The sequence below is a fragment of the Buceros rhinoceros genome, unplaced genomic scaffold (assembly GCF_000710305.1).
Source record: "Buceros rhinoceros silvestris isolate BGI_N320 unplaced genomic scaffold, ASM71030v1 scaffold34002, whole genome shotgun sequence".
NCBI classification, from domain to species: domain Eukaryota; kingdom Metazoa; phylum Chordata; class Aves; order Bucerotiformes; family Bucerotidae; genus Buceros; species Buceros rhinoceros.
Window position 1 is genome coordinate 1 of NW_010397747.1, and position 9,857 is coordinate 9,857.

General features: G+C 45.2%; 1 protein-coding gene across 1 annotated transcript in view; it reads right to left on the reverse strand.

The window, feature by feature from the left end:
• Nucleotides 1-7: 7 nt before the first annotated feature.
• RFX7 (regulatory factor X, 7) overlaps nt 8-9,857 on the reverse strand; it is a gene marked incomplete at its 3' end in the record, with an annotated part of 24,366 nt that continues 14,516 nt past the window's right edge. Inside the window, exons 4-8 of the mRNA XM_010146375.1 lie at nt 9,148-9,264; nt 6,394-6,478; nt 5,603-5,810; nt 2,739-3,034; nt 8-1,783 (exon numbers count right to left, since the gene is read on the reverse strand). Coding sequence (XP_010144677.1) covers nt 8-1,783; nt 2,739-3,034; nt 5,603-5,810; nt 6,394-6,478; nt 9,148-9,264 — 2,482 coding nt within the window. The remainder of the gene's footprint in view (nt 1,784-2,738; nt 3,035-5,602; nt 5,811-6,393; nt 6,479-9,147; nt 9,265-9,857) is intronic.

Genomic DNA, 9,857 nt, shown 5'->3' on the forward strand with positions numbered 1-9,857 from the left:
AGGTGGGGTGTGGAGTGTGAATCGGAGTGCTGTTGCTATGGATCGAATGGTAAAAGTGCACGCTGCTTGGGTGAGATGACACAGGAGCTCCTTGAACCGTGGTCTGACTCTGCAGCGCCATTCCTAAACAGCCACCGTAAGGATGAGAATTATTCATGGACATTTGCTCCTCCATGAGCACCAGCTCCTCTACAATGCTGTCCTGGGTAAGATCATCATCAAATGAGAAGAAGTTTTCGTTTGACTGAGGGACTGTATGTTCAAACTCTTTCAGCTCAGACTGCAGAGGTAACTGATTTGAAGACTGTGCTTGTATTTGACCCAAGGAGGAGTCCGGGATCTGGCCCTGCAGCTGCTGGCTGTACGCATCCTGCTGTACACCTTCGCAGGGCACTGGCTCCCACGCCGACTCCTGTAGGTCACTCGAGCCCGAGTGCCCTGCCATAGTCAGAACACTGAGATCTTGCTGCTGTTCACAATTCACAGATGCAAAGTCGGAGGTTTTGGTGATATGGTGCCATGTGTTTGGGTTAAAGCTGCCATCAGGTTTTGAATCATTTTCTATGATAAACATGTTTCCTTCCAATTTTACCTTTATATCTGGGGATGATGCTGATGCAAGCTGCTGTCCTAAAGCAGAATCACTGGTATTTAAATTGGTGCTCAGAGAAAGGTCTGTGGCTAAGTTGACTGCAGCTGCGGAAGGTACAGGTACACTCACAGGCACCTTGCTGGGAACTTGAGCAAGCGCTGCTGTGCTCTCACTAGCTAACGAGGCAGCTTTCAGCGACTTCTTAACACTGTTGGCTTTTTGACCTTCCACAGCATTGCAAGCTGAAAGCTGCTCCACCAGTGGTTTCTTTACAGGTGGTACCTGGGAATCCTGAAGTGTAGAAGGTTGTCGCTTTCTTGGACTTTTAGCACACGTTTTGTCTTTAATCATGGACTCACCAGTAGGAGGTGAACTGATGCTGGTGCTGGACAAGTTTTGACTGGCAAGTGAGAGCTTTACAGTGCTTCGATTATTGCCTGCTGAAGAAACTGGTGCGATCTCATTAGACGGCGTTTTGTATTTGGTCCCTGCTTCTTCAGCTCCCTGATCAGAGCCCTTTACTGGTTTTGCCTCCACAACATCATCAGCTGAAACCTTCAACGCTGCAACCTCAAAATTAACTAGTTGAGCAGGAGGCAGGTCGGGGGTTGCCTTTATGGACTTAGACACGTCAGAGCTCTCTTGGCCCTGTACTGAGTTCTCATCCAGCAATGCTTCTGGTTCCATTTTGATCTTGACTGCAGGTGCAGCTACAATAGTGCTAGGCTTGGATCCTGGAGACTGAAGTGAAACCACAGATCCATTTTTGATCTGTGGACCAGTCCTCCCTTCTTCCACTGCACCTGCACTACTGCTAACTGAAGGCGCCTGTTTGACGGGCACACTACTGCTGCTCGGGGCAAGAGATATTGCTGTCATTTTAACCACGTTTAAGGAATTCACATGCGGAGCTGGCACAACAGTCTTGATTGGGCTACTAGTAAAGAGCACCGTCGTGGGAGAGCGGATGGTGAGAGCACTGGTGTTTGCTGGCTTCGGTAAGATCTGCGGGTAGCGGTGTCGGGCAGAGCGGTCACCAACTGGGCTGGCAGGAACGTTCTGGGGAGTCTTTGGTGACTGCTTGACTGATTGCATGTGCTGAGTGACCACCTGAACATTGAGCGGCAGGACCTTGCTATCAGACGATCCCATAGGACTTGGAGATGTCACCAACTGCCTGGTCCTTGGCACCTGTAAGAGAGAGAAAAAGGAAAGGTGTGGTGATGAAGCAAGGAAGTCCCCAAAGCCTACAAACCACCTCATCCCCAAGCATTTCAAAGGTGAAGGACAACACAGCTCAATACACCAAAGCCAGTGAACGTCAGTTTGAAACAAAACAAGCTCTTCAGCTACATGCAAGACAATTCCCATTTGTCTGCCCGAGCACTGGTGGATGGATATGTGGCCTCAATTCTAAGGCATGAAGCACTGGTCTGGGTCTGCACATTAGTCTGCTACTCTGCTAGTGAAAGGATCATTCTCACACAATCACCCACCACGTGGAACAGACAGACAGACACACAAAAGTTAAAGAGGAAAGGACCTGTTCAAAACACTGCTCATTTTCACAGTTTCAAAAGCAAGTTAAATACAAACCCACTAGAAAAACTGCCTTACCTACTGAAATCAACAACACAGCTAACATCTTAAAACCAAACAACCTTCCCCCCACACCCAGCCCAGTTTCACATGGCTGAAAGACAGAGATGTTGCATACACAGACATGCATGCAAAAATAAAATTGTTGCTGTCACTGAATGCACCGGGCCGATAAAAGGCAATTTAGATTCCCTGTTAGGGGCTCAGTGACCCTCACGACTGGTGTCTGCTCTCTCATCTGGTTAAACTTCATCTCAAGGGCAATTACTCCCACATATAACCTTAATTATTACTAGCTGAAATCCCACTGTCAATGGCTTCAAAGACAAACATGGCCTATGCCACATGATCAAAATTCTGCTGCCTCTGTATCGATCCCATAACTATCACGTGGTGTAACGCAGCCACTGGCCCAGAAAAACATCAAGGGAACCAAGCCGTTGAGTGGAAACTGGCTTTCTACCCCACTAGCACCATGGCTTAGCTACCGGCAAGTTAAAACCCTTTCCTAAGGTGGTTTCTCTAGAGAACTGCTGAAGAACGTTACCGGTATCGGGCTGGGGACAGCTGCCACAACGATGCCGATTGGCGGCGGAGACAGAATTGCAGGACTCCCGTTAGATATACTGGTCACGCCGTTGGTGGCGGTGCCTTCCGTCTTCTTTGCTGGAGACTCCCCTGGCAAAGGAGACTGCAGCTTCTGCTCCTGCTGCTTCTTCTGGATCTTACGCTGCAGCTGCTGCTTGGCATCAACAGGAGACGGCAGAGTTTTCACTTGCGGCTGAAAGGAATTACTTTCAGCAGTAGGTATAAAAGCTGAGGGCTGGGGGATCCCTTTTATTCCTGAATACAAAAGAAGAATGAATTAACACCTGTGCGCCGTGGTGACACTTCTGTACCGAACCACACAGAACACGCGGCAGGGCTCTCCACAACCATTCTGGAACACCTCTTCCGTAAGTGCTCCCATCCACTTCATGCTCAAATTATTCAGTGTTTCAGTTTATTTCCACATCTGTGGCAAAACCTGTGTCTGTTAGACAAGCGGAGCATTAGCTGCTAAAAGACTGTACTGGTGTCTTGTTTCTAGCAATCCCGTGCCAGCAAATCCTAAAAAAGAGTGCACTGCATGTGACTGGCAGCAGAGGGCAACGGGTATGTTCAGGGTGAACCTTTACAGTCAATAACCTGCTGTCGTTTTGGTTTGGTTCCAATGTTTAAGGCAGCTTTAAAAACAAAAAAATCTTTCCAGAAAGCTGGGGGTCTGTGTCTCAGAGGAGCAGCGTTGAGCAGATGATATTTCTAATCGCCAAGGCATTAAACACAATGCATCTAATATCAGAACGGATCACAACCTGTGTGTGACCAGGGATAATGGTGAAAGAAACGCAAGACGACAAGCATCCAGGGGAAAAAAGAAGAAGGAAAAGGTGAAAAAACTACGTAAATTAGAATGGGAGAACCTTTTTTTCCGGAGACAATGCCTTTGCTGATCACAAACAATCAGGTGGTGCTTCCAGGGAGAACAACAGGGATGTAGTCTCATCTGTGCAGCTGTTATCAATTTCCCCTTCCAAATCCCATCACATTTATGATCTTTGGTTTGTTAACAGTCAAGAGGATTAGCACGCTCTCTCAGTGACTGGCTAACCCTGTTGAACTGCCCCTCTAAAAATGCTTTAACACTATTTCATTTACACTGCACAGGTTTCACAGTTTTTAAAAAACCTCTTAATCATAATCAACACCATTTCATAGGGCAAGTATTTGGTTTTAGATACGCGGTACGTGCTTAGGAGCTGTGGTCTGGGAGCCCACCCTCGCAGCAGCAATCTGCACGTACCACGAGAGCCTGGGCACCACGGGTCCACCTTAACAATTCCTTCTTCATAGAACAGTAAAATGCCCAATTATATTGAAATCACTAGAAAACCACTCATCTCTGTGGGCTGAATATCGAAGGCAAGCAACATTTATGAGGAAAAAAATGAAAAAATTTTTCTTTGAGGGTAAAAGTTTGCTTTTTCCTCAGTTAATGCACAGAGACACTGTAGATCCTTGCAGTAAAGAGGAATAGGAATATTTTATTTACCATTCTAGAAAGAACCGCTACTGAAATGGCTACCCAAGCCACAGAGGCATGCACTGGGAATAACTGCCCTCCTCCTCGAAGGAAACCATCTTCTCTTGAAGAACGTAAGGGGTAGAAGCCACATGAGTTTGAGAGCTATACCAAGCAAAGGCAGGTAAAAAACGAGTATACAGGCAGCAAAACCTGCCACTGCCACCCATCATTTCCAAGCTGCAATAAAGGAAAGAGAGCTGGAAGGAGAAAGAACATGATCCAGAAGGGGATCACCCCAACCTACAGCTCTGACCATCAGCTGCCATTTGAAACTGCCCATCTCAAGTCAAAAGATTTGCCTTGATCCAAGCACAGGTTGCTTGACAGGCCTGGCCAGAACTTCCCAGAGGGAAGACGGGGGGGCATGTTGTGCACCTGCACTTCCCCACATCCTTCATTTGTGTAATTTACTTCATCCACAGCCACAAAAACAACAACAAAAACCCCACTTTACATGATTAAGGGACTGGTCTTGAGCATGAAGAGGGCAACAACACAAGAATGGATGCACAAACTGGGAAACAAAGAACACAAGAGCGGATGTACAAACAACCACATCAAATAAATGTAAGCTCTCCTAGAGACTGAGGAGAAGAGAAATTCATGTGATGTGGCAAAATACAAAATATCTCTTTACATCAGTCCTTAACGAAGATTTAAAATTCAGTGCTGGAATCTCAGTCACACAACTGCCCCCTAAGGCTCTCCTGTCCCTCTTCATGCCCCTCAGGCCCTTATTTCTAATGTGATCAATAACAGCAGTAGCCGACATCCTTCTACTATCTGCCACTGATCAAACATCTCAGGAAAATCTGTATCTGATGTATCAGAAATGCCTGTAAGAGAATCTGCTCTTGAGAGAAAATTAAGACAGACAGTTGTTTCCAAATTAGGGCAAGTTATCAGGCAGAAACACAGCTAGAGCAGCAGTTTGTCTACAAACCGGCACTGTGCCGGCACCAAACTCCTGATCTGGCAGAGTACAAACACTCCGCACAATCACACACATGCCCTGTAGTGTTTTAAAAGACCAGTGTCCCCATCAGAGGAATGGGAGAACCACAAACTCTAACTGCGACCGCTGCTTATTTTCAGATCCCTTCACCCAGACTTCCAGCAAGAAAAGTAATTTGCAGAAACGTGGACTAAGAGCGCGTAAAGGCACGCTCAACACTCAGCGTCAGCGTTTAAAGCTTGCCCCAAAGAGAAGTGCTTCCTCGAACCAAGATGTTATTACTCTTCAAAAAGAGACCCCAATTCCACCAGTTCAGCATTCAGTTATCTACCTGCTGGTGCCCCTGCCATGACTGTTAAAGCTGCCATTGACTTGGTACCGATATAGTGACTCTTTACAAGGAAACGAGCCAATTCCAAGACGGTATCAAAAGGCTGGCTCAGCACTTTCTGGGCCCATTCACAAACAAGCCGGCAGGCTGCCGAGACGACTTCTTCATCAGCACTTTGCAGCTGCCCGGATGGCTCTGCCCCATCCAACTAAAACAAACAAAAGAGGAAAGGTTATTTAAATTATTAAGGGTCATTAAGGCACAAAACCAAAACCAGAGAGCAAATCATGACCAGAAACTCACAGAAAAGTTGGAAAGCATGTTCACAGTTTTTCATGAAATTAGGAGAATGAGATCACATCATCAATACCACTCAAAATGAAATGACGTAACATCAAGCTCCTGGCTGTTTCCTGCATGCGGAGTCTCGTCAGCTCAGCAGCCACTGTTACCCAGTAACTGCTTCTTTCACTGGGGTTCCTCTTCCCTAGCACTGACTTTTTGTAAAAAATAAAATACAGTAAACCCAAAACAGAATCAAGACTTTAAAAGATACTGCTTGTGGGTGACAACACTGTGAGAGTCTGCTTCACCTCCTAAATCAGTTTTATCGGCACTGCAATTCGTTCTGAACTTTACAGAAGAACATCGAACAATGATTCAGAACGTAAGTACCGTAAAGAAAAATCTTAAAAACGACACAGCTCTTCACTGTGTTCTGAAAGGTTCAGACAGAAAACCATAATAAATGTTAATTTCCAGAAATATATAAAAATAAGTATGTATCATACCCCATCTCCAGTTTTGTGAAAGTCGAGGTTGGGCAGTGTTGGCGTATGCACAAAAGCCTTCTTCCTCAGTCCACTGTAGCAGTATGTGAACAAGAATTAAGGCCTGAATAGTCTTTGCTTATTAGCTGGGGGATGGGAGGGGAGGGCAGGAATTCCTCTGATGCCCCTCATACGCTTTGTAAGAATCTCAGCAACGGATCACGGAACCACCGCCACGAGCACAGCCTCGCAGCCAGCCCGAGTCACGAGGCGCTCTCAGGCTGTACTCCTGGGCAGGTAGTTGGGCTCCTCCAGCTAAGCAGAGGAGCAAGCGATGCTGGCCATGAGGAATTTCGTTTGACGACTTACAAGAACCACTACAGCGTGCTAAGTACTTTAAATCAGCTACTCAATATTGAAATGATTAACACAAATTTGGACCAAACTCCATTCCTAAACCAGGCCTCAAACAAAACGGAGAAGGCACTTCCAAAAGTTAATCACTGTTAAAAGACAGACATGTTCCCAAATTTAGGTTTTACTTTACTGTAAGTTGATCATTTTTGCCAAATTCCCTGACATTTCCTTCTCCTAAGGGACTTCCACAAACTGGAGTGGTTCCCTATGACACGATAAAGTGACAGATGACGACATTTCCTTCCAAGATTTGACACAATTTTTGTGGCTCTCTTCCCACACACGACCATTTTTCTTCTGTGGAAATACGGACACGTATTTACCCAGACTTGTTCTTACACTGATCTCATCAAATCAGTACACAAAAATACACTCCATCCATTACTCTTGCTCACTCGTTTACAGGTCTAAAGATCAAATCAGCAAATCAGCTTTTTTTCTTCCTCTCTGCATTACTCCAGGAGCTCACAGACAGTGTCTCCTGTCTGTGACACGCAAATCCTTTTCAAGGATCACCGATTTTTCACGTTCTGTAACTATGTCTGTATTCCTCCTCCTAGACGGTGGAGCGTGCATTGTTTGCATTAACCTGCCTGAAGCACAACTACAGTACAATAAATGTCAGGAGGCTAAGTGTTAACTGAGAGATAAGGTCACGTTTTAATCATTCTGAATTAGACACCAAGCAAACAGAACCGAAAGAGACCCCCTGGGTCAAGCTACAATTACAGCACACGGTCTCTCTCCTTAAACTCCTCTAGCTCTATCCAGAACAGCACTACCAATTTTTGGGCTCCACTGCTGGGTGACCAAACGCTGTATTTTACAAAACACTTTAAGTGACACCTAACTCCTCCAGTTACTGCTACACGGAAGGCTTCCTCCCTCCTTCCGGGCTGCCCACTAGCATTTAACCACCTAAGCGCGTGCTGCCAGTCAGACTGTGGCAAAGGCCGGTATTACGGACCATCCATACCATCACTGCTAGTCTTTGAATCGTTTTTAATTAGAGCCTACAAGCACCCTGATGCTTTTTTTTTTGCCTTTTAATGCTTTCTCTCCCTTGCTTACTGCAGTGTCGCAGCCTACCCAGCATGTCAGCACGGATCAAGTCGACCCTGGGGATGCAGCAGGTAGTAGGTATTATATTACTTCATGACAGTTTCTAGGGATTCTCAAGGGAAGGCGTAATTCTCAACTTGAAAAGACAAATTCTTGCTGATGAGAAAAACTACTTACTCTGAAAAATCACTAACAGTTTTTATTTTCAATTGGAACACCTCAGCGTGCTAAAGACTTGACAACTGCAGCTCAGTCTCAGAAAAGCCTGAGAAAAACTCACAGACTTGTAGCCTTTAGACTTGATGACTGCATCTCTTTCCTAGCAGAGCTTCTTTCCCCTACACTGAAGCAGCAGAACCACCAGTGGGACAAGCAGATTCTTCTGCACAACATTTGCCACGAATTCACAACAGCCGCCTATTAATTGATAAACTGATCTGTCTCAAGGTCTAACTGCGTATAGTTCTGCCTGTAACCATCATGTCTAGTTACGCTACATCATCAGTTTAAGTACTTTAAGGTTTGCACTAAATTACAAGTAAATGGGGTAGTGTTTTTGCTCGCCTTCTGGGATAGACTATTTCTTTCACACAGGGAAGGAGGCAGACTCCAATTCTAGGCACAAGGAACCGGACTTCAGTCGAGAGAAGAGGCAGCGGTCCCCATTCTAGAAGCTCTGGCTCTGAACAGCGTTTCGTGTCTCACGGGGTCTGCACGATGCAGAGAAGGAAGCCATCTCCCTCTCTGACAGCAGGACAAGGGTTGGATCATGCCTTCCAAGTCTACAGTCAGCTTTCGTGATGGCTTTCCTGTTCCCTCTTCTCTTTCCAGCAATGCAGTAGGCTGAGGAGAGGCAGTTTTAGTAGCACAGTTTAAGAAGGATCTCTGGCTTTACAAGTAACTTCTAAATTACTGGTGTGCACAAGTATAATATAAAAGCAAGAAATGTTCTGATAATGCTGAGCTGTACTAGCAATAAAATATTAGTTACTGCACATACATAGGGCAAGCTCCTTTATTCCGCTATCTCCCTTTGCACTGAATGATAAAACTCTTTGATTCCTCACTGATGTGACAACTAAGTGTCAGAACCTGAATTCAAGTGCTTGTTTCCCAAGTTATATTTTGCAATTTTACACTACCACAATTATAACATTTTTTGAAGAACACCGGGAAAGCGTCCGCATTTTTTATTTAACATTTCTTCTCCATTTAGCTGCTAGTTAAGCTATAATGACAGATGTTCACCAGGCAAGTGCAGAAGAAGCTACTGAGAAGCATTTTAGCAAAGGATATTTTGATTTGCCTCTTGTGCCTAGACGACGGGCCTTCATATTTGGAAAGACATTTTTCATGATCTTTCCAAAGTCAGCAGCACTTAATGGGTGGTAGCCAAGATTGTCACAATAGCTCCTGCAACAAAGAGAAAGAAAGCGTGAATGGAACCAAAGTTAATACGAGAGGCTGGCCTGCACGCGAGACGCCAAAGGTTTTCAAAAGAAAACTCTTATACTCATCCCTGTACAGAACCACATTTAACATTAATGAAGCTATCCACAACGAACTGAATGCATTAAAAATGTATAAACAGAGCTATTAATACCACAGTTTCTGCCTTGTTCTCCACTGAGTTCAAAGACAAGTCATGTGGAGACATAACAAGTAGCGGCATTATCTAGAGCACAGTTAAGATTTACTCCACAACTTAGTCTGAAGCTGATGTTTCAATTCACTTATCTTGGGACATAATAAAAGCAGAGACATTGTTCTAGCCAGAAGTGTAGCTTGAGTGTGGCAAGGCCTGAAGTCCTGCGGCATATCTGAAAAGTGGTAGGTAAGAGATTCGTCAGTGTCCAGAGAAAGAGTCTGCCTACGCAACCTCAATTTCACAGTTCAACAGAAGTGAATTTAATAAAACACACCTTTCCAGGGGAGCAGCTCCACCTTTAGAGATGTAACATAAACACTTACCGAGTACCTAGCCCTCTTACCACCGTACCACTGCT